The 26527-nt window shown below is 37.7% G+C and overlaps 1 protein-coding gene across 2 annotated transcripts in view; it reads right to left on the reverse strand.

Annotated features, from left to right (window-relative positions):
• CDK14 (cyclin dependent kinase 14) overlaps nucleotides 1–26527 on the reverse strand; it is a 667802-nt gene that overhangs the window by 240412 nt on the left and 400863 nt on the right. For both annotated transcript variants that reach the window (XM_027768492.1, XM_027768493.1), the window contains exon 11: nucleotides 8936–9029. In XM_027768492.1, the coding sequence (XP_027624293.1) occupies nucleotides 8936–9029 (94 nt within the window). The remainder of the gene's footprint in view (nucleotides 1–8935; nucleotides 9030–26527) is intronic.

The raw sequence follows: 26527 nt of genomic DNA on the forward strand, positions 1-26527 counted from the left end.
GCGGATACCATTCGTCAGCCATGTGGGAGTGTCCAGCGCCTTAAGCACCATGCTACCTGCTGGTCCCCAACTTTTAAGTTATCTTTAATTCCTTTCTCTTCCCCATCATTTATATCCGAGATGGGTAAAAACCGTTTTTGTAACATCCTTCTGATCTGATTTTCTGGAAGCTATTCAAATGTATCTCAGTTGGCTGTACTTTTGGGGTGAGCAGGGACTGTGTTGGTTTACCAAGGCCTTTGGACCGTGTCTAGCATAGAATGGATGCCTAATGATCTTGTTGAATGAATGAATAATTGAGGGGGGTAAAATATGCAATGCTTGCAGTAGCATAAAAACCTCAGGCTCATTTTCTAGCAATAGGGGGATGCATTGGTACATTTGGACACATTTATAAAATATTCTGGTATAATTAAAATAATATTTTCAAGTGCATACAGTGGCTTAGATATTGCTCCCTATGTAATGTTAAAAAGAAGTTGAAACAAAATCATAAATTTATTATAAACCCCATTACTAAAAACAAAAACAGAAAAGGAAACACAGAAACGTTTAACATTGTTTATCTCTGCAAGGTGAGTCTCAATTATTCTTATACTATTTATAGTTTTTTTTCCCTGTGTTACTTGTATAAACTTCATGCTCTGAATAAGGTTTGCAGCCCTGTAAATTAGCATGCTTATTTATGATGCTTAAAGGAAGCATGTATAAATTAAGAGGTATTTGTTCCAGGATGAGTGGTATTATATCCCTGCCTGCACTTTGTCTTTCTAACAGATTTTAAAAGTACTGCTTAAGATTTTCAATATTCAATATTCTTCACACTAACATCTATTGCTAAGTTCTGTATTTCTGTCTTTATATAGTTGAGTTTACCATTTTATCCTACCTTTATTGATATTGCTAAAATACCATTTTAACATTATTACTCTCTTATTAAGAAAATTATACACTGTCCTTATTACCTACACAGTAAGATCAGAATAAAAGTATTCCATTTATGAAAATTCGATCTTGGACATCCAACTTCACTTTTCACCCATCAGGAAGACTCCTCCCGCCCTGCTCCACTCCCATTCTACTGCCTGACACACCCATTTCCTCCCAATTTTCACTTTGAATCTTATATTTCAATGCCTAACAAAAATGTTCTTAGTAGTTTTCTCTTTAAACACCCACAGCCCTTATGCATAATCCTGTAATACCATGCATTTTTAGAATTAAAAAAGGTTAAGAGCTACAAGATGAAATTGAAATCATTTAGTTCAACTCCTCCCTTAACAGATGCAGAAACTATTATCCCATTAGAAAGGGGGACTTGTTCTTTGGTGAAAGGAAGCATCTTGGATTAGAGCCTACTAACAGTACTTAACTCTTAAGAGTTCTGTATTTTAACTAACATAGGATGCACTGTTTTTGCTGGGACTTCTGTCAACTGATGAGTTACTCTGCAATTATTCATGACTACCCTGCCCACCTTGGTTGTCATGGTCATTTTGTTCAGGGCTGACACCAGGGCACTCAATTCTTTTATACCTTTATACTGTACCTAGTGCTGCAGAGTAAGTGGTGAAATAGTATGGTGGAAGTGACCTAAAGCAAACCCAGCAATGGTAGTACTGACAGAAATCCATGATATCGATATTCCCTTCTGACAATGTGGCAGCTACACTGACTTGGGTGGTAAAGGCCACCAAAGGAGGTAGTGTCAGCTTTCCCTTACATTCTGTAAGGCTGTCTTAGCCAATTAGGAAACCTCAGGATTATGGTTCCAGTTCTAAGAGCCTAGAAAAAGAACCTCAATGAGAAACAAAGAAAGGAATGGGGTCTGCAGATTATATCTCTGAAGTCAATTCAGTGCAAATCAGAGACCCAAAGAAGAATCTAACTTAAAAGCCAGAGACATAACTAATAGCTTTCAAAGTGGAATGTGACTCGCTCTCTCTCCCACCTTCTCTCTCTCTTCCTTATATACAATTTTAAATTCTGAATGGCATATATTGATAAAGAGGAATATTTGAACAACCTTACCAATAATAATATGCAACCAGTTAAATTGGTGAATGATACTCCCTTGCAAGCCAGAAGAACCAGGAGAGAGGGAAAAAAGGAGTCTGTCAGGTTTATCAACATTAAGAGTCAGGGAGAAGAATAGTTCCCCCAAAACAGGATCGTGCCAGAGTCTCTTTCATGATGGCTATACATTTGGGCCACTAGCCATGCAAACCCAGAAGTATCCTGCAAAGGTTTCAGACAGCTGTGCAAGCATTCGCTGCCATTTGTTTGGTTGTTTTGGAAGGACAGAGACACATATTCCCAGAGTTCCACTAAGTAGACTTCTTTTCAGTTCAGAAAAAAATGTGATTAGAAAACACATTTTTTATTAGTTGTGATTTTGTCACTTTGGATATATATTCACCTGGATAAATGTGGCTGCTGCTTATTCTGCAAGTAATGGAGGTGAATAAAATATATCATGTCATATTACAAAATGGATAATGCTAGAAAGGAAAGAAAATAAATCACTCTTGCCACCCAAGAGTAGAGTTGCTGCTTAGAAAATGAGGTGCCTATTCACCCAGCACCTGTCCTAAATGTAATTTATCAAAATTCTATCATTTCCTTCCTTTCTTGCATATAAGCATCACGGTGTTAAGGGATATGATTTAATACTGAAATCTCAGAGTGTAGCATAGCCAGCCCACCTTACATACATGAACACAGTTCTTATGTTCTGGAAATGAACTCACGGGGCTTGTTAAAAATATGAACTGTGGGACCAGCAGATGGCATAATGGTTACATCACTGGACTCCCACGTAATTGACCTTGGTTCATGTCCTGGACCTGACAACTTAAAATTCACACTAGATGACGTGCATGTCCAAAAGCCTGAGAGAAGAATGGAGGAGAAGAGACTGCAGTAGGGCCATCCCTCTGGGGAGTGATTTCTCACCTTTTGTCTCTCTAGTACGGGCACAGGCCATATAACAAAAATCTCTCTCTTAAAAAAAAAAAAAAAAGTAAACTGCTCCCTTCCACCAAAGGAGGAAAAGGAAAAGAAAAAATAAATAAATAACCTTCAAAAGAGAAACATATGAAGGATTTCCCTAATTGATCTTTGGGGCCTTTTAAGACTTTCTATGAAAGTGATGAGAGCTAATTATGTTAGTTATTAACCACCTTTCTATATAGCATCCACAGGCAAATAAATAGATTTAATCCCTGTGTTAAAATACAAAACAAACCAAATAATCTCAAGTTTCATGACTTTCCCAAGTTCATTATCTCCTTGACAATGCTTTACCAGAGGCCAGATGTATAACTGCCACGTTGGAAGAGTCTTTGGCAGTTTATATCAGAAGCCTGCGAAAGTGGATTTAATCACAATTTAACAGTAATTTCTCTTCAGGCCAGATATAAAAGGTCACTGAGGAAAAGGATTTTTTCCCAGGGATTCAACTAGAGTGGGTTCATAAAATTTTCTCCTCCAATGATCACACCAGTCCTGAGAGAGTTTGCTTGTTTAATTGGATGTATAGCTAAGCATTTGCAAATTTAAACAATTCAGTAGAGAAAATAAAATATTAAAGATGATAATATTTAATGTTAAAAGAAGTTTGCAGATTTCTCTTTTTTTGGTTTTGTCTAATTCTTCAGGGCAAAACACAGCATCTTTAATTCTAAAGCAGCAATTTTATATAGATGAAGATTTTTATCTCTTAATTATCAAAGGACATTTTAGTTGAAAAGAGCATTACACATGTAAAATAACTCAGAAAATGAAAGAGTTATTGCCATCAATCATGACACTCATCGGCATTTAAGGATCTCTGCTCTAACCAGAGCAAATAATAGTTTAGTGTATCAATAATCCCTTGAGAAATTTACAATGATTTATTTCTCTGACTTATTAAAAGCCTAGTCATAACTCAAAGGTCTCTTAATACCCATAAAATTAGGAAGCTATTGGCATACAATTAGGGAATAATACCAAGATCTCCATACAGGAAGCTATCCAACAAGCTATTACCCATTGGAAATTACTCACGTTATGCAAATATTTCAAATGAAAACGTTGACTAAGTTATGTCAATAAATTATGCTTTCATGAAACTCATTTTTGGTTTATCATAAAACATATCATTTATATAACCATTTCCTTTCCTTTTAAATACATTCTGAAGTAATTGTATAAGTAGAAATATTTCTTTCTATATGATTCTCTTTTAAAGTTTTCTGATTTGAAATACAGTAATTAATGCCTTCAGCAAAAAATAATCAGTAATTGAAAAGGTTACGTAATTATTTTTAGTAGCTATCAGAGAGTGAAAAGCTAAGTGGAATCTAAAGTTTAGAAAATTATTTTTAGAATATAATTTAGAGATATTTTATTTATAGTCAAGTTTTAAATAAATTAAAAAGTTAAAATATTTGGAGATAGGTTTTAACATAAAAATCTATGTGATACAAACTACAGCCCATTAAAATTAAAATTCCCTCCCCTGCTGTTTTGTTAATGATAAAATATGTGAAGTGCTTTGTGTGTGTGTGTGTGTGTGTGTGTGTGTGTGTGTTTTGAGAGATTTTTGCTATAGAGCACGTGTGCTCACCAGAAAGACAGAGAGACAGAAAGTGAGAAATCACCCCCAGGGAGGATGGTCACGCCACAATCCCTTCTTCTCCATTCTCTCGGGATTTTGGGCACTCATGCACATGTGCCTGGCCTGAGTTTAAGCCACTGGATCAGGGTCTCAAACTGTGGTTGACTACATGAGAGTCCAGCAACATAGCCATTACCACAACTGCTGGTCCTGGTTTTTGTTTTTTAGTTTTTACTATAGGTTGTGTGCGCTTGCCAGAAAGAGAGAGAGAGATGGAAAGTGAGAAATAATGCCCCGGGGGGATTGCTATGATGCAATCTCCTCCATTTTCCTTTCAGGATTTTGGACATGCATACACATGCACTGAGTGTGATTTTTAAGCCTTGGTGTCCAGGACTCATCCACGCTGTCTGCCATTTGCCTTAACCACCATGCCATCTGCTGGCCCTTGGAAAGTTGTTCCCCCTGTAGGTTTTTGCCATGAGGTTTGTATACTCACCAGAAACAGAAAGAAGAAAAGTGAGAAATCACCCCCCTCCCCATGGAGGATGACCACGTCACAATCCCTTCTCCATTCTTTTCCTAGGATTGTGGGCATGCACAAATACATAGCCTGCATGATTTTCAAGCTGACTGATTTGGGACTTGAACCACGGTTGGCCATGTAGGAGTCCAGCACCTTAATCTCCACACTACCTGCTGGCCTCAGAAAGTTTATATTTTTAAGAAAATAATTGTAGGAAGATTATTCAAAATGATTACGTGAGAATAAAGTTTCAAGCAGAGAAAAGGAATAGAAAATATGTTTATAAAAACTGTATATTAGTGCTAAGGGACATAAAATGTGAATAATTTATTCATGGATAGGAAATGTCAATTTCCTATTATTTTTATAGACTCAATATAATCCCAGTGAATTCAATATGAAATTTTCTTGGGAACAGGGAAAAATAAAGGTTTCATGAGTTTAGATGAAGGAACAAACATGTAAAAATAGTGAATAAAATAGTGAAAATTAAATCTTATTGAATTAAGGACTTTCAGTACTAACAATCATTCTTAATAGGAAACCCATAACAGGTGTTTCTGGCAGGTTTTAGCTATCATGAAACAAGCTACCAATATTGGACTGGTTAAATAACATGTATGATAATATCTTTAACTGGATAAATACAGAGTGGATTTGTGGGAAAATCATTTTGCATGCTGTAATGATATACAGTGATTGAATTTATAAAAGATAATAAAATATATAAAGTAAATAAAAATAATAAAACATAATAAAAACAAATGTGTCAGTCATGCAATATTATCATTCTTTCATTAAGAATTATGACAGGCTTGTGAATTTATTTTCAATGAAAGGTGTTAATTACATATTGTGAAATGGAAAACTTATGGAATGTGTATAGAAAATGAAGGAATATTTTTAGACATGTATAGGAGAAAATTATGAAGGATATACAAGGAGTCTTTAAAAAGTTAATGAAAATGTATATTATAAAAAAATTATTCATCGGGACCAGCAGTTAGCATAATGGCTATGTCACTGGACTCCCACGTAGTCGACCGCAGTTCGAGTCCCGGACCCGGTACTTAAACTCACGCCGGGTGCGTGTGCGTGCGTGCCCAGGATCCCGAGAGGAGAATGGAGGAGAAGGGATTGTGATATGGCCATCCCCCCTGGGGGGTGATTTCTCGCTTTCTGTCTCTATGTCGCTCTCTGTCTGGCGAGCGCACGTGCCCTATAGCAAAAACCTCTCCAAAAAAAGAAAAAAAAATTATTCATGGATTAAAAAAAATTTTGCACCAAAATAAACTTGTAAAATCATTCTTTTTTTTCCATTAACTTTTGAAGTCTCCTTGGATATCAAATACTTAATCTTCTGGGTCACAGGAGCAAGAATGATTTTTCAGCCTTCCCAGTTTCTGACATTGTGGAAATGTTCTATTATAAATATGCATTGTTTTTATAATCTTAAGAAATCATTTTGGTACCAGCAGATGGTGTAATGATTATGTCACTGGACTCCCATATAGTTAACCAGGTTTCAAGTCTGAGATCTGGCAACTTAAAACTCATGCCAGGAGCATTTGTGTGCATGCTCAAAATCCCAAGAGGAGACTGGAGGAGAAGGAATTGTGGTGTGACCATTCTACCTGGAGAGTGATTTCTCACTTTCTCTCTCTCTCTGGTGACTGTAGGTGCCCAATATAAAAAAATATCTCTTAAAAAAATCATTTTAACATTTGTGTGTGTGAATTTATAGACATCAAATCAAATCAAATGTAAAGGGATTATAGACAGACTGTTTCTTGGGGAGGGGAAACAACAAGCAAACAATAAGATAACACTTGGAAGAGGGTCTCTGTTAGGGGTTCTTGTTATTTGTCTATTTGCTACTAATATACAGGAATTCACTAAGACAGAAGACAATAATAGGAGGAATTGTGTGCACTTTAATTTCCTGGTTTCCTATCTCCTCTTAAAAATTACTTTATTGCTGACATCAAGGTGAACACAATAGTGAAGTTTCAATTCATATCACTACCTCCTGCTATGGTTCTTACACTTATTATGATAGCCATTGTTTAATGCTGTACTTGCTTAACAAAAATGAGTAGTCATCTAGTAAATACAACTCTTGATATGGGTCATATTAAAATCAACCTCAGTGATTTCACACAGGAGTTTTATCAAAGAAGGGAAAGGAGGGTAATGTTGCTGGCTATTATGTACATAGCTTGAATCTATCAATATTTAACATAAACCTTAATTTGTCTATTAGCTCCAAATTCCCCTTTTTAAATAATAGGTTTATAAGACTATCAGCTAATGTGAAAATTTTACTGAATAAAAATATTTGGCATAAAACAATATAATGAAAATAACAACTTATGTTTATGGAGTATATCACTATGTGCCAAGCAAAGTTCTAAGAGTACTTTATCTGCATCAAGTCAATTATCCCTCAAAGCATCCTATGAGGTAGGTAATATTATTAAACTCTCATCTTGCCCATGGGAATATGAATCTCAAAGAGCTCATAAGTCTTTTTTTTTTTTTTGAGAGATTTTTTTCACTGTAGGGCGCTCGCCAGACAGACAGAGAGAGACATAGAGACAGAAAGCGAGAAATCACCCCCCAGGGGGGATGGTCACGCCACAATCCCTTCTCCTCCATTCTCCTCTCGGGATCTTGGGCACGCACGCACATGCGCCCGGCATGAGTTTTAAGCCACTGGGTCCGAGACACGAACCACGGTCGACTACATGGGAGTCCAGCGACATAGCCATTACGCTAACTGCTGGTTCCCGAGAGCTCATAAGTCTTTTGCCCAAAGTCACATAATTAAAAAATGCAGAGGAGGGTTCAAATCCAGATAGTCTAGCTCCAGAATACTTTTGAATAGTATTAGATTTATACAAGAGTTAAAAAACAGAATAGAGATAGTTCATGTATATTGTTCACCCAGTTTTGTTTCTCTTTAAAATTTCATTAATGGAGTACATTTGTCATAACTAGAGAATGCACACTGGTACTCTGATATGAACTAATTTAATCTAAACTTACTTAGATTTCACTAATTTCTCCCTAATGTGTGTATTTCTATTCCAGGAATATGTGCAGGAGAGCACATTATGTTGCATTGTTATGCCTTCCCTGCCTCCTCTAGGCTGTGACAATTTCTCAGACTTTTCTGGTTTTCGATGAACATGACAGTTTTGAAGAGTACTAGCCAGGTATTTTGTTGGATGTCCATCAGTCTGTTTTTGTAAGTGTTTTTCCAGAATAGACTCGGGTTATGGTTTTGAGACAAGAATCACAGAAGCGAAGGTCCATTTTCAATATATCATATCAAGGGCACAAGCTCCCAACATGACTTATTTTTGAAGATACTACCATAAAGACCCCTCGCCAGGTGTCTCCATTGTAAAATCACTGTTCTCCCCTATACCCACTATTTTTCAGGTTCTACTTTATGAAATACAGTTACCAAAGGAGATGAGTGATGAGAAGTGGCAATCTGTATATTTTATTTGGAGTACCGTCTGGTCTCAATTTTAACTCATTGCTCCATACTATCTCTCACACCCTCTTTTTTTCTTTACTTTTTTTTTTTTTTTTTTTTTTACATTTTAGCATATCGCTCATGTATAGTAGTTCATGAGATTTTCTGCTTTTTCAAAGGTCAAAAACCATATTAGAAACTAAACATGACAATAGATACATTTGTTTTCCATTATTCTTTACTAACCACTGTAAAATTTGTCACTAAGTGACTAATTAGAAATCAATTTGTTTTCAGAAGCACTCTGCAAATAACTTACCAGAAATATTCGTTCAAGTTGATCTTGAATGTCTTTCATTCCTGGAAAAGCAGCAACTCCTTGGATCATTTCAACAAAGATGCAGCCGACTCCCCTAAAGAGGAAAGAAAGAATCATTACACAACTTCAATAATTCTACTTAGAAAACTAAATCTGGAATTAGAACATCCACTGTAGAAGAGAAGTGATGGACACATGACATTATTAATGATCACCATGTGTAACACAGACTAGGTCCCCTAACTTTCCTTTCCCTCCTCTACTGTCCTGAACAGACTCTAAATAGATACAAATATGTTAGGCTCAGAAAACAACAGAAACTAATGGGACAGTGAATCCTGGTGCCTTCACTTACCCATGGGATATACTGGGTCATTGGAAAAGTCATGATGTGTTTTTCTATGCAAAAATGTGTCACAACTTTTCCAATGACCCAATAGCTGAGAAGGTCCTGAGCCTGATACAGAGAAGCCTCCGCTCTTGTTTGAACATCGTTTTCCAACTATATTTCGCAAAATCACAATGTATTGTAGTGTCTAGCTATCCAGTGGTTCTCAGTCCTCTATGTATCACAGTTGTCTGGGGAACTTTTGAACCTTCAATTGCTCTAACCACAAACCCTGAGATTCTTTTTCAGTCTAAGTAGGAACCCAGTAACTAGCATAGGCTGGTAAGGTGATTCTTGGCAGCTACACTGCAGATTGGTAAGCCAGACTGATCCATCCAAATGCAAACACAACTATACAACCTAGCTCATGTTGCTTCAGTACTGAGAGCATCTTCTTCACGTACACACTCTAGTTATCTAAATCCAACTCAACTTCTATCATCTTGTTTAATTACCATCTTCTCCATGAAGCCTCCCATAAACCTTCCAGTGGGCAAGATACCTCACCTGATGAGCTTAGTGATTAAGCCCTTATTTAATATATTAACCATACCATTTGCCACTATGCTCGACCTCTTAAAGCTGAACCTGCTTCGTTCACAGTTCCCGCCGTTGAGGTGGGGCAGTACAGCAGAGGACCTCTTCAGCCATACCACAGCTGCCTGCACCCAACCTAGCAGAATAACCAATCCACAATCTAAGCAGATGGCCAATTAGACTTTTCTGCAGAGACTTGGAGGAAAAAAAAATCATCTGGGAGCAGGATGGTAAGAAATCAGTGTATCTTGGGGCCAGCAGATGCTGTAGCAGTTATATTGCTGGACTCCCACAGAACTGGCCACAGTTTGAGTCCCAAACCAGGTGACTTGAAAAAACACACCAGACACGTGTGCTTGCCCAAAATCCCAAGAGGAGAATGGAGGAGAAGGAATTGTGGCATGGTCAGCCCCCCACCCCAGGGAGTGATTTCTCACTTTCCCTTTCACTGTTTCTGTCAGTCTTTCTCTCTGGCAAGCACATGTGCCACATCCTATGGCAAAAACATCAATCAAACAAACAAAAAACTAGCATATCTAGATAGGATAAGTCACATAACCTCAGAGAAGTAGAGTAAATGCTCACACATTCTGCAGATGAAGTCCCCTGAACTAACTTGGCTCCTGCCTTCAGATCATTCATGTTTTCTTGTTAGTTTTTGTTTGTTTTTGTTTTTTAAAGATGTCTTGACCTTCTGGTGATTCTCTATTTTTTTAAGGTTTTTGCCATAAGATGTCTGCACTTGCTGGAGAGTGGAGAGACAGAGAGAGACAGTGAGGGAAAGTAAGAAATAATCTCCCAGTGGGGATGGCCATGCTGCAATCCCCTCTCCTCCATTCTACTCCTGAGATTTTAAGCATGCGCACACACATGCCCAGAGTGATTTTCAAGCCACCAGGTCTGGGGCTCAAACTGTGGTCAGCCATGTGGGAGTCCAGCACCTAAACTACTACGCCACCTGCTGGGCCCTCTCCAGATTTTATTTTAAATTACTCTGCCATAAATGGATTTATGCTTCCTGTAAATATCCTAATAAAAGTATGAACATATGAGACAATTCTTCACTTACTGAAGTCATATTGAATTTAGGATCACCCCTGTGTTTTTAATTTATTTCAGAACCTTAGGTGTTAAGGACAGCTGACCTACTTCTCCACAACAACTGCTCCAGTGGTTACCAAAATTGTATATACATAATCTTTTGAATTGAAGAAGCAATATATTACAGACATTTCTTTGTTATTATACCAAATAATTATTATTCAAATTAAATAACAATCGTGTATTTAGTTAAAATGATTAAAAACAAATACTACTGTATATCTTAAAAATATCTCATTTAAATACTGAAGAATTAATTTCAAAACAGTGTTCTAGGCAGAAAGGTTTTAACACAACTTGTTTTCAATTTAGATTTGAGAGCCAGCATAAGTATTGAGAGATTAGTGTATTAAAATTGTTAGCAAATAAAATATTATAAGTTATGCTTATACATACTTAAGTGTCAGATGTCTGGTGAAGTCCATTTAAATTCAAGTACAGGGCTAGCCCCAGAATGCAGTGGCTTAGCACTGTGCATAGAAAGTTGTCCATTATGGCCAACCAGGGTTAGAGTTCTAGCCCTGGCAGCTTACATATCAGGTGTATGGTTGAGTGGCCAGGATCCTGATGGGATGGAATATTGGAAGAAAAAGGGTTGTGGCATGATCAAGACCCTTAGGGGGTGCTTTGCCCATCACCTTTTCTCCCTCTCCCTTTTTATTAACCACTCTTGTGTCAGTGTATACTATCTGACATAATAAGAGAAAATGTAAAATAAAGTTCAAGTATGGTGATTTTCCAAATTTTTTCTGCCAAGAATTCATCTCTAAGGCTACTGACCTACATTTCTCTTGTCTTATTCAAGTCCACACAAAATAACTTGGATCTTGAATAGCTATACCTGCCCCTTCCTTTTTCCCTTTTCTTTCTTTCTTTTTCTTTTCTTTTTTTTTTTTTTTTTACATTCAGCATATAATCTTTTAAATTCTCTAACTTTCAGCCTTTGTCTTTCTCAACCAAAGGGGTAAAACTCTGTGCAAAGATTCTCTGTGGAAACCACAGCTACCCCCACCATGAATACAGATAATCTGGCTGGGAAGGTAACTATTACATTGTCAGAACTACTTTTAGAATTTCTTTTGCTACTACTTGTGTTTAGCTTATAGCATCTCTATAAGATGATACTTAGAACCATTAAAAGATAAATCTATGCTACAATTGCATTCGATTGGAGTGAAATGATATAGCATTTCTATAGGCTTCTAATTTGCCTAGATGGCAAAAGGGACTTAGATTTTCATTTCCTAAGGGATGTTTCCTATGACATTTTTTGAAGATGCTCTAGGATGTATTAATGAAGGTGAGAGAATTATGCTTAAAGGAATTACAGAGAGAGAGGTATAAGCCACAAGAAAATTAGAAAGTAGAAATATAAAACCTATCAAGATATTAATATAGCAGAATTCTTTACTATTGCAGCTGCCAAACAGCAATAAGAGCCCTTCAACTTAACATGAAGGAACAACTGCCTGCTTTCTCTTTCCTCCCATTCACTCCTTCATTAGCACCCACTCTCTTGACAGATTAAGTTGATGGCATAAGTTACTAAAAGAATTCATCCACTTAAGCACTATACTTATGATATATATATAATTTTATATCAAGAAATGTCTCCTTTGTTGCTTCTTTTTTGGAATTTGAATAATTATGTAATTATTAGCCATTTATTCTAAATTTTTCAATTAATAACTGGTCACAAAAGCTTACAATAAAAAGTGTCATAGGGTGTAGTACTTAATGTTCAAGCTCTTGTTTTAGGATTAGTCACTTGGTAAGGCAATACATAAAACAAACCACCCACATTCAATTTTGAACTCAGGATTTCCAAATTTAATTTATGTCAAGTATATCAATGATTTTCCAAAAATGATTCAAAACAAGATTTTAAGCATAATTGATAATTTTGTTAGTCTATACAGAAAGAGTTGATTTTTTAGGCCTGAAGGTCATGTAATTTGAGAGCTTCTGTTTTATATATGTGTGTGTGTGTGTATACATTATATGTGTATGTGTGTATATATGTGTGTGTGTATATATATATATATAATTATGAATAAAAAATTACAAAAGTTAATTTAGAATGAGAAAATCAATCAGAAGAAACTATAAATTATTAAAAGCTAACAACTATCACAGCTAATCTAAAATTCAGAAAAATAATGTAACATATTTATTATTACTTGTCTGTCAAGCCTCTCTAATACTTTCTTTCTATAATGTTGGCAGTATAATCTTCAATTAACTCTTCTTATGACAATTCTAAAATATCATTTTCTACAAAGAGAATATAGAGATAATTTACACTTCCCTCTAACATGACGATGACACTGGTTCATGGTGGAGGTTCTAATTTTTAAAAAATGTTCTTGTCAATTTTATTTCTCATTATTGGTAAAATCATGTAAACTTTTAGGACTGTCAGTTGTCAATTCTGAGAAAACCTCTATCAAGTTTCTTTCAGGTAGCTTTTATGCTCTGAACATAGTAATTCTAATTTATTCTATTTAATACAGTTCAATTAAAAGATACCAAAAAAAAAAAAAAAAAGAAACATGACAGGACACGTCTAGCTCAGTGTGGAGGGTTAGAAAGGATTTATACATTTGAAGTTTGAAAGGGCAAGAATGGTTAGACTTGGTGGATTACAGGGCTATGGTACCAGGAATGAGACTAGATCATTCAGGTAGAGAAAATAGGATCCAGTAAGTGAGGAATTTTTAAAGTGCCAAGTGGTATTATAGTTCAGTGTGGAAAATGGAAGAAAATTAAATAGAGAGAAGTTCATATTCTATGCCAAGAATTTCGTATTTTACCCCCAAACTAAAAGATCTTGACATTTTTCTGCATCCCAGTACCCGAGGAGGATAAGTTCATGAGGTGGGCACACCAGCGGAGAACCCACTAGGCTAACTCGGAGATAAAATTGCTTTCAAGAAGGAAGCAATTAGAATCATTAGTTGTAAAGCCACCTCGTTTCTGCCCAATCATGGGAACAAAGGAATGGCATCAACAGTAGCAAAATCTCTCCTCCCTCTTCTGGTAGGGGCTTTAACACATAATAATGCGTATGGCCCACAAACTATAGTCACAGGCCAAATCCCATAAGATAAAAAGAGCTTTTACGTTTTTTTTTTTTTTTTTGAGAGGTTTTCGCTATAGGGCACATGTGCTCGCCAGACAGACAGAGACCGAGAGACAGAAAGTGAGAAATCACCCCCCAGGGGGGATGGCCATGCCACAATCCCTTCTTCTCCATTCTCCTCTCGGGATCTTGGGCACTCACGCACACGTGCCCGGCGTGAGTTTTAAGCCACCGGGTCCGGAACGCGAACTGCAGTCGACTACATGGGAGTCCAGGGACATAGCCATTACGCTAATTGCTGGTCCCAAGAGCTTTTACATTTTTAACTAGTTGAAAAATCAAAATAATAATATTTAGTGCAACATACACATTATATGAAATACAGATTTCAGCGTCTGTAAGTAAAGTTTAAAGGAATATAGCCATAACTATTCATTTATGTAGTCTATGGCTGCTTCCTCATCATAATGACAAAGACAGAGACCACACGCCCTGCAATACTTAAAATATTTACTATATAGCTCTTTACAAGTTTGTGAAGCCCAAACCTACATTTTGCTCCACTTGTACACAAACACATAAATAGGAGAAATCTTATCCTAATCAGTTATAGGGAAAAAAATATAAAGAAACTATACATTGTAATTATTTGTGAATAATTATTGACAGAAGTGCCCTTTCAAATATCTAGGTTTCCACTATTTTCCTTGGTAGTTTTTTACTGATAAAATACACTTAATAAGCTTCCATGTATTTTGCCAAAAATTAGTAGATAAACTTGACTGAAGATGGATATTTTAAACTCTAATATATTTTTACCTGAGAAACAAATTCAGAGGAAATTTGTAGTGATTTTTTTTTCTTTTTTTGGAGAGGTTTTTGCTATAGGGCGTGTGCACTCGCCAGACAGAGACAGAGAGACAGAAAGTGAGAAATCACCCCCCGGGGGGATGGCTATGCCGCAATCCTTCTCCTACACTCTCCTCTTGGGATCTTGGGCATGCACACACAAGCGCCCGGCGTGAGTTTTAAGCCACCAGGTCTGGGATGTGAACCGCAGTCATGGGAGTCCAGTGACATAGCCACTACGTTAATTGTAGTGATTTTTGATAAGGGTGTTTCTACAAGTTTTATGAAGATTTCTTCTCAAAATAGAGGATTTATTTGTATTTGGTGAATTGATGTGCATAATGAGGGATAGAAAAAAAGACAGCTTATTTTAATGAACTTGCTTTTCTTAATTCTTTTTTTTTTTTTTAAAGAGGTTTGTGATAGGGTGTGTGTGCGCGCGAGAGAGAGAGAGAGTCAGAGAGATAGAAAGCGAGAAATCACCCCCCGGGGGGGATGGCCACACCGCAATCCCTTCTCCTCGGGATCTTGGGCCCGCACACGCGCCTGGCGTGAGTTTAAGCCACTGGGTCGGGGATGCGAACTGTGGTCGACTATGTGGGAGTCCAGTGACATAGCCATTACACTAACTGCTGGTCCCAGAGAGGTTATTACTATAGGCCGCATTTGCTCACCAGAAAGACGGAGAGAGAAAGAGAGACAGAAAGAAAAGGACTCACCCCCACCCCCAGGGGATGGCCATGCCGCAATTCCTTCTCCTCCATTCTCCTCTTAGGATCTTCTTGGGCATGCATGTACACGTGCCCAGCATGAGTTTAAGCCACTGGATCTGGGACTTGAACCGCGGTCGACCACATGGGAGTCCAGCGACATAGCCATTATGCCAATTGCTGGTCCCAAATGAACTTTCTTTTTAAAAAGTTATGTTTTGGGACCAGCAGGTGGGATGGTAGTTAAGGTGGCTGGATTCTCACAGGGCCAACCACAGTTTGAGGCTCAGACTTGAAAATCATCCTGGGTACATGTGCATGCATGCCTAAAATCTCAAGAGGAGAATGGAGGAAAAAGGATTGCAGAATGGCCATTCTTCCTGGGGGATAATTTCTCTGTCTCCTCTCTAGCAAGTGCATGTGCTGTCTATTCCTATATAGCAAAAATGTAAAGAAAAAATTTTTTTTTTTCTGGGGCCAGCAGGTGATGTAGTGGTAACAGTGCTGGACTTCCACATGGTTGACCATGGTTTGAACTGGTGGCTTGAAAATCATGCTGGGCACGTGTACTTGTGTGTGTAGAATCTGGAGAGGCCGGCAGGTGACGTGGCGGTTAAAGGTGTTGGAATTCCCACATAGCCAGCTACGGTTCGAGTTCAGACCTGGTGGTGGCTTGCTTTCTCACTTTCTCTCTCTCTCTCTCACTCTCTCCCTCTCTGGTCAAATTAAAGTAAATAAATAAAGTTAAGTAAAGCAATTACTAAACTGAAGTTTATACACGTAAGACTGCTAGGTGCTATATTGGCTTCAGGAGATTTTTCTTTCCATTTGTCCTCTCTCTACCCAGACCGTGCACACCAGTGTCCCTATGTTGAACAAAAGAGAGGAATGAGATTTTTAGAATAATAGCTTAAGATTTTTAGTCCCTTTAAATGAAAAATGGAATGGGAAGCAGTGAAAGCCCTATACATTGCATGGATTTCATTTGACTAATCTGCATTTCACTACTAGCCATGAGACTTTCTCAGCTCCATTCATGTTGCTCTGCTGTTTATTCCTAAAAGAGGTAATGTTCGTTCCCATCCCCAGATCTTTGCACAAGTTCTTTCTTTTGCTCATTCTGTGCGTGGGAAATTGCTTCCTGTTATTCGATGGTCAGTTCTAATCGGTCCACTTAGAAATGCCTTTGGCAGTTGCCGTATGTCAGGCAAGGTCTCCGTGTTACAGAGAACCCATGTCTTACCCCCTTTTCCCTAGTTTGTTTGCTTTATAATACTTTTTTTTTTTTTTGAGAGGTTTTTCGCTATAGGGCGTGTGCGCTTGCCAGACAGACAGAGACAGACAGAGAGACAGAAAGTGAGAAATCACCCCCGGGGGGATGGTCACGCCGCAATCCCTTCTCCTCCATTCTCCTCTCAGGATCTTGGGCACGCACGCACACGCACCCAGCGTAAGTTTTAAGCCTCTGGGTCCGGGACGCGAACCGCGGTCGACTACACGGGAGTCCAGCGACATAGCCATTACGCTAACTGCTGGTTCCCATGCTTTATAATACATTAAACAGGTTAAATTGTTTTTGTTTTGGGGAAGAATATGTGTCCCCTAGATGGAAGATGTACCAAATTGAAGACAAGGTTGTGGTCATCATTTTGTCAGAGCATAGCAGAGTGCAAAGTACATAGTGAGGGTTCAAACACACTTGCTGAATAAATGAATGAATCAAAAGCAATGCAACTCTCCCTTCCCTGACTACCCGACATGAACATAGCATAGAGTTGTATTTTGGAAGTGTACAGTGTGAAGGGAGGAATTGGGGGTGGGTAGGGAGATGCTGATTTATAATGGAGAAAACTGGCAAATGCACCTCAGCCATGTGAGCAGCATTAGTATCATCAGTGACAGGCTATGCTGATAGCATGTACCCTTGATTTGATGTGATGAAACGGTCACTTCACTTCTTGTCCTCCTCTCTAAAATATTAGACAAGTGCAAACTGAGTGACATTTTACAGGACACCGGAACAATACTTCTTCCTCAAAATTGTCAGGGTAATCAAAACCAAGGGAAGTCTGAGAAACTACCATAACTCAGAGGAGGCAAAGGACACATGACAATGGAATGCAATTTTATTAAATGAGACCATAAAACAGAAAAAGGAAATTAGGGGGAAATGAATGCTATGGTTTTAGTGTCCCCCTAAAATTCATGTGTTGGAACTTGCCTTGTACTGTGAAGATATTAAGACAAAACTTAATACTTCATGGCATTGAAAGATGGGACTTTTTGGGGTGATTAGGTGAGTCCCTATGATTGACTTCTGGTAGGTTTATAAGAAAAGAGAGACAGACCCACTTGCATACACATGCAAAGACATGAACTGTGGTTCTCTCACAACGTGACACTCTGCATGGCCTTGGAAGCCCACCAACAGGAAAACTCTCACCAGATGTGGCCCCTGGACCTCTTGCTTCTGACAGGAGGCAGGCAGATGAATAGAATCTTAACTTACTGCAAGTGGGCTCTTTTTCCTTTCTCCCTTTTAACTCTTAGTAGGTGTGGCCCCTGGACCTTGAACCTTCCATTTGTGACCTAAATAAACCTCTAGTCTCATAAATTTCCCAGATTCAGGCATTTTCCATTATTAGTAGGAATGATCAACCACTGAAATCTCAGTAAGCTGTAGGATGTTAACAGCAGAGGGACCTGAGTGAAAAGCACATAGGAAAGTCGTTATCATCTTTCAGTTCCTATCTATCTGAAGGTATTCTAAAAGCAAAGATTATTTTAAACAAAAAGTCTAACAGCGTTTCCTTGGGATTGTATGTAGAATTAGTCGTTGTAAGTAGAAGAGCTACATCATTTAAAGTTTCTCCTATTTGAGGGAGAGAGAAAAACCTCTTGGACATTTTGATGAGCTTTTTCTTAGCAGCAACATGAGCCACTTAAAACTGGAAGCTCAGGATATGAAATGTCAGTGAAGGCTCAACATCGAAGAACATGGGCAGCAAACCAATGAAAGATTAATTAAACTAGACATGAAGGTATTTAAAAGCTGATATACCCACTCTATCGCAAAGGGAGTCAAAAATCTATCTGAGATATTTTATTTGGGGCAAAGGGTGCTGGTGTGCAAAATAAAAAATGGAATTCACAAAGGAGTAGTAGGAACTTGTCTCCCTCAGATTAGGGGAAGATCAGTTCAATGTTGTGTACTTGGTAACACTGAAAGAATCTGATCTCTCTAATTGGGCTAGGACCCCTAACTCTATACTCCTCATACTATGGCCTACGACTGTAATTTAACTACTTATTTGTAAGCATATTTAAGAATCACTATCTTTCTCAGAAGGAAGATTTGGTCTTTGACTTTTAAAGGCATACTCCAACTGTGAAAGGGGTTAGAGCAATGTGGGAACACGATCAGACCTGAAAGAAAGAGTTGGGTCACTCATGCCACATCTACTATGTCTTGTAATGTATCTGTTTATTAAAGGTCTGCTGGGATTTTATGGTGCAGGATAACTTTACGTTTTTCAACTAAAACAGAAATTAATTACATCCATCAGCATGCATACTCAAAAAAATCTGCATTTGAAACTTGATATTTTACATGGAATGCACTCATCAATTCTTCCAGAAAGATATTATTGTTACAAGATGGTAATCAGCCCCCAAAACAACTATCTTACACGACAAAGTATAAAACAGAATGCAGAGGTTATTAGTTCTTTAATTGACAAATCTAATTTAGATTTTAGCCAAAACATATTAAAAAAAAAAAGTTCCCTTCTTCTCTAGTCTCAGGGCAGAAGTTTATAATCTCAGTAGACAATATAGAAAGGACTTAAATATTTTAAAATATGATGCAATTAAGGACTCCAAAATAAATCTCCTAGGATTACAAGTTCATGACTGGCATAGCCGCGCAAGAGCCTTTCTAAAAGCACTAGGCTTGGTGGTGTGCACCTGTGGTCCAGTCACTTGGGAGACTGGAGACAGGAGGACTGCAACATCATGAGAATGTCAAAAAGCAAAATAAAACCTACCATGCACACACACACACACACACACACACACACACACACACACTCCTAACTTTAGGTTTTAATTTCATCCATTTATTTGTAAAATTTGGAGATTCGTTAGGACAAAGAACCATAAGCCAACAGTGACAGTTTCATTCTTGAGTGGCAGCATTTACTTGCAAAGCCTGGGAGGGATCATGTCACAGCACAGACTGTGCACACCAGAATATGCAAAAGGCACAACCATTCACCTAACTTACACTGTCATGGGATGGGGAAACCTGCCCTTTCTCATGCAGACTTCCTTACTAAAAGTTGTAAGGCTTCTACTTAAATTCAGAAAAATACTTAGAGCCATTCAGAACCGTCTGCATTGTCAAAACATTTGGAAAGCGGGTTGTAGAGGAAGGCAGTGTCAAGCTGCTTCTGACAGGAGGCAAGCAGATGAACAGAGCCATAGCACTGCAAGGAGCGCTTACGCCCTTCTCCCCTTCAACGTGATGCTGACAGCAGCATTTTCTGCAAAGCCCACATGTCCATCCAAGAAAAAGCACTTGAAGACATACTTCTCACCCTTTAACGTGCATGCAGTCATGTGACGATCATGTTCAAATCCGATTCTGATTTACTAGGTATGAGTCGAGACCTGAGACCCTCCATTTCTAAAAGCTCCCAAGCAATGCTGATGCTGCTGTTCTCACAACCAGCCACTGAGGAGCAGGAATCTAGAGGATTCTATAATAGTTCATTCTGTGTGGAAAGGAGCTTTATAACTTAGATTAACTCTCTGAACATGGATTTAGGCTCCAGCCAAAAGAACAACATGGAAACAGACCAGTGAAAGAGATTAAAGTGAAACACAAACTGAATTTAACACACAGGGATGCAATGCTAACTCAGAAAGGATCCTCCTTAATTAGCCCATTAAATGAATTTATTTAGTCACTGAGGTACACCATTATTTACTGAAAGCTACGGCTACTTGATGCACCAAGGTAGCCATGTATTTATCTCATAATTCTTTGAAAAAGTGTATATATTTGTAAAATAGGCCAAAGAGTTTTGTTCCCTAGAAGATTGGCTTCTAAAGATCAAAATTTTTAAAATCAACTCCTTTTCTATAATCTGCAGGAAAATTTATTACATATAACAGATGTGATCTTGTCATTTTGGCATTTGCAGTATTTGAAAAGTGAAAGATTAAAAAATTACATTCCCCATGCCCTTGGTGACTACTGAAGGAACTGAATTGATTAAACTGCCACTCATCATTTACTGTGGTTAGTGCTTCATTAGGCACAGATAGGCACAATATATCTTAGTCAAATACTTGTGCGGAGTACTTAGCTCCCAAGGAATGAGAATAAGCCCTAGATAGTGGCTAAAAGCCCATCTTAGAAAATATTCAATTAAAAACAATAAGCTTTTATATAAGGGGAGACTTCAAGCATTCTTTTTTTTTAACTATAGAACAAAATTATATCTCTAAGAAGTTGTACTTATAAATTCAGCATATCAGAATAGAAATTAATGTACAAAATGAAGCAGAGGATGCTAGTATAGTTTAGTAAAGTCAAGTTCCAGAGTGTCCTGCGGCTGACATGGGAGGAGGCGCCAGGCAGGTGAGTTAGAGTCCCCTTACCAGTGTGTTCATATCTGCAGTAAGAGACTTACAAAAAGACCAAGAGGTTTTTGCTATAGAGCATATGTGCTCGCCAGAAAGACACAGAGAGATAGAGAGACAGAAAGTGAGAAATCACCCCCCACAAGGGATGGCCACGCTGCAATCCCTTCTCCTCCATTCTCCTCTCGGGATCTTAGACACACACGCACACGCACCCAGCGTGAGTTTAAGACACTGGGTCTGGGACTCGAACCACGGTCAGCTACATGGGAGTTCAGTGACATAGCCATTACACTAACTGCTGGTTCCAAGTCCAACTACCTAAAAGTACCAACTAGTCATCCCATTTCCTTTGCTATATCCTATTAATCATAAGCAGTTTACATGTTTTACCTCTACTCTGGGAGAAGGGATCACACACACAAATATACACACACACATATACACACACACACATACAAGTACCAATTGGCATTAATGTATCTAACGTTCCAATGATAATTTTTGCTTTTGCACTAAGTAGTGTGTGTGTGTGTGTTTATTTAAATTTTGTAAGAGAATAAGTGTGTTTGCCAGAGAGAGACGGGGTGAAGAGTGGGGAGTGACAAATCATCCCTCCATGGGGAATGGCCATGCTGCAATCTCCTCTCCTCCATTTCTCTCTCTTCCCTTGGTACCCTGAGTACACACATGCACCCAGTATGTTTCTCAAGCTGAGGGTGCAGAGCAGTAGGCCATGTGGGATCCAGCTGCCTTAATCATCAATCCATGGGCTGACCTATGTGTGTTTATCTTTAATCAAATGACAAAGCTATATTTTGGCTTTCTGGTTCAGTTATCTGAGCCAGAAATCAACTGGAATCTCTAGTTTTCCCTTACTTGCCTTTACATTTAGTTGTCAAGTTGTCACATCATAAATATTCCTGGAAATTCCTCCGTTCTGATCACTTCTCCTTCTGTCCCTTCATTCCTTTTTTCTACTTATTTCCCAAACCCTACACACCATCATGATCCATATACATCAGTTGTCTTTCCTGTTGATGACAACTTTGTCCACAACTAGTTTTGCTTACTTAGAAAAGTGGCTTGGACAAGTCAAATCAAGTGATACTGACTATTGGGTGAAGCTTCCCTTTATCCCTCATCTTTCCTTAACCATTGACCAAAGATAAACTTGTCACCTGCACTACTGACCTGTCAGTGTACTAATTCTATACTTGCTCATCAAACTCTCTTTCCCATGAAAGATCGTTCTCATCTTTGCAGCCCCATGATCTGACATAGTGTCTGGCACAAAGTATTCAATAAACACCCTTAAAACAAATAAATGGGGCCAGCCAGTGGCATAGTGGTTGGGTCACAGATTCCACGTGGCCAACTGCATGATTCATCCTGGACCTGTCAGCTTCAGAAAGACACTGGGCATATGTGCGTGTGTGCCCAAAGTTGCAAAAAAAAGGGAGAAATGTAGAAGGGATTGTGACATGACCATCCCCCTAGAGGATTCTTTCTCACTTTCTCTCTCTCTGTCCCTCTCTTTCTGGCATGCACATGTGCTCTTCTGGCAAAATTAAAAACAAAATAACAATGACAAAATGAATGAATGAATGAATGAATGAATGATAGACAGTAGTATGAGGAGTGCACATTAGAAATGGCAGTAGAGACAGGCATTTGATTTAGAATTAGTATTATATGAAATTAAACACAAAAAAATCAATTCAGCAATTTCAGTAAAATATCTAAACCTTAACCTCATTTCTAAGACAGTCTGAAGGAACTCCAACAGTCTCCATAGAAACCTCTGGTTCAACTGTACAAGTTATTCCCATACTAAAATTTAGAGAGAGAGGGACCTTAGAGAATGCCTAAGACAATGTTTAGAATGTTTACATGTAAGAAATCTTAACTGTGTCATATGCTTAAATGTCTTAGTTTCAGTCCCAGAACCAGGAACTGCATCTCCTGAATCTTGACACTGCGATGCTTCCCTTTGAGAACAACCTGTGCTTACTTGGTCAGCCTGGTCACATTTAAGAAAGAGGAAATAGAAATACAACTTTGTTTGCTCTCCAGGTGATACAAATGTTAGCAAGGATAAAAATGAAGCTGAAATCAAGTTTTCAATAGAAGAAGTTTGGTGGGGACGATGGGGGTGTGGGGAAAAAGGGAAGAGTATAGAGAAGGATAGCACGAGAACAGAGAGAGGCATGACATTAGCGGGACACAGAAATGGTTTATTACCTATTGATGACAACGTGTATAGTATTCTCAACTGGACTGGTCTGAGAAGTATTTCATGTTAGGTAAATTCTCATTATAAGCCAAATGATGTCTAGTAACTGAATGTTTAAAAAACAATGATGATAATAATAATAATAATCTGAAAAAAATGAAAAGCTATTTGATGATGGTGTATGGAGTAATGTCTTTGTCTTAACTGATATGCATGGTAATCATGCTGGAAAAAGAAATGTTATACACTGCAAAGATATATGTGATTAAATGGAATATTTAAAAAAAAAGTAGAAGTTTGGGCAGAGAACACAAGTTATCCTAGAAAACGAACATCAGCCACCACTGCTAGCACACTGAAAATAAAGTAAGTTGACTGCCAATGTTTCAAAAATGTTAAAAAATTCAAAACCAACTCTTATGAATAGTGAAGAATCTAAAAACAGAGGAAACTAGTCATAATTATTATAAAACCATAAATATGAAACGCACTTACTGAGGACTACTATAATGAAAAAAAAATACAAAATATGTTATTGAATTGCAGACATCCAGTTTTTTGTATTATGGAACAAGGAAGGAAGAGCCAAGTCTTTAGTCATTTAAACACTTCCAGTGACCGCACTTCTCTAAGGAATAAGCATGGAATGGGAAGAACAAGAAAAAAATAAATTAATATGCCTTGCACATCTTTAATTTCTGTTTATATGACAGCCAACACAGAACCAGGAAGTCATGTTTTAAGGCTTCTCTCTCTTCATGCAATAAGGTGGGGAATTAGGAAAATAATTGTTCATGGGTAATTATCTTTCACATCTAAGCAAACTACACGTTTAAGCAAACTTTTTTATGAAACCATGTCTGGCATATCATGAAGAGAAATCCCTGCTAAAATCTTCATATACATTATTGTCCTATAAGAAGAACTCTAAACTTCAATTTTCAAGTATATTGATATATTTAGTTCCAGTCATCAAATGGCATAGTTGGGCTTTGATGGAAAATGGCTCCAGATGCTGAAATGAATACTACTAAGATATATGACAAAGTGGTTCATATTTGATAATAAAATATTTGACAACCATCTGCTATCTTAGATAACATATGGACTACCTCAAGGCAAAAACTTTTCCATTGTAAATCCTCAGGGTCCTTTTTTTCAGTTACATCTGTGGACTTTCTGGAATATTCTTAAAGATGTGTCCTGGATACTGACTGTACAGACAAGACAGTGCACACAGACAACAGTGTGAACAGTGCCCCCGGGTGTTATGCAATGCATTAGCATCAATGGGTGCTGATGGAGGGCAGGGACCAGGTCTTTTTCACTCTTGAGCATGTGAACATGGAGAAGGTTTGTAGAATGAATGAAGACTCATTGTACAAGGCAGATGTCTGTGAGAAGAGGACTATATTGGGATTCCAGAAATATCTGTTGATTTTGTTTTTGTTTTTGTTTTTTCCTGTGGCACCATCAACCAGCTAGCTAATAATCCAGCATCTTCAGATTTTGTGGGGTATAAAATGACTGTAACAACAATAAAAGAAAATTCTAAATTGATTTCTCAAGGTTTCTAAAATTCTGAAACAGTTTCTAAATTAAACACATTAGGATTAAATATGACAAATAGATGAAAGTTTATATCGCTGCTATAATAAAGTTTTTAATCTGCTGAGTTTCCATTAGCCTATGAATATATTCAGTTTTCAAAACCAAACGCGGTAAAAGCTAGCAATAAAGGGAGACCCATTTGAATTATCAATCAGAGAAAATGAGAAAATCCTTGCCAAGCTCTACAGAAAATGCAATTACATAACATCTCACTGTTGGAATCTGTTGTCTCACATGGAAATAGAGAGAAATATAAATGCCATAGCAAAAGATAAACTACCCACATGTGTACAGGAAAACAGGAAGCTACTAAGATTCAGCCAGTAGTCATTACAAAGTACCTGTCACACACAGTGAATAAATTTGGTGATATTTTTAAATGAAACCTAGCATATTGTTTCTTTCCCACTGATAGGTTATTTCAGTTAAGCCTGACTTTAATTCTTTTTCAATTGTTGCTTCTTTTCTTTCTTCCTTTTTTTTTTACTTTGGGGAGATTTTTTGCCAGAAGGAACATGCACTTGCCAGAGACACAGAAAGAGAGAAGTGAGAAATCACCCCTGGTGCATGATTTTTAAGCCACTAAAATTGGACAGTCTAGGATTCTAACTGTAGTCAACCATGTGGAACTCCAATGCTCTAACCACCATGCCGCCTGCTGGCCCTCTTTTCTTCTTTTCTAATGACATCTTCCACCAACAGAAGTGTAAGAACTCTATGTTTAAAGAGCAAAATTGAAAAAAAGTATCTAAGCTTATCAATTGTACAACATATCATCTAAAACTTCAGAAAGCTACTAGTACAATTTAAGTTACAGTAAATCATATACAGAATACCAGTAGATAAAAATGTGATTATTAATAAAAATATACCTCACATACTGTAGTAGCCTAAATAATTCATTCATAATTGTCAAAATAGCATAGTAATTCCTACTCCCATCCTTCATTAAGCAGTATAGACACGGTAGTGTCTTCACTAATTGTTGTCACACAGCGATGTTTATGGAGGCTTCTAGTTTCTCTCCAATCACATTTCCATTCGATCGTGTCTTGTCTGTCCTTGTAAGTTAACAGTTCACCTTTTCACCGTCACCGGATTAGAAATTTTCTAATGACTGGAACACTTGTCGGAAGAATTTCACTAGTTATCTGCATTTGTTTTAGTAACAAGTTCATATTGGATTCATGAAGGCAATGGCTCCAAAGGACTCCTTTCTACAATTCATTATTTAAATTCATTTACAATGTTCATCTTTTTTAAGAACTGTGACTTCACATTTTATTCCCTTTCATCACTAGCACATCAACCAGCATACAGCTTTCTTTTCAAGTCGGTATTCATAAATGAAGCTGTCTCTAGCTCACTACCAATGAGATGATAAGGAGCGTACGTGTTTACCACCACACTAAGACGCTGGCAGTCATGA

The sequence above is a fragment of the Tupaia chinensis genome, unplaced genomic scaffold, assembly GCF_000334495.1.
Source record: "Tupaia chinensis unplaced genomic scaffold, TupChi_1.0 Scaffold146650_1, whole genome shotgun sequence".
Lineage (NCBI taxonomy): Eukaryota > Metazoa > Chordata > Mammalia > Scandentia > Tupaiidae > Tupaia > Tupaia belangeri.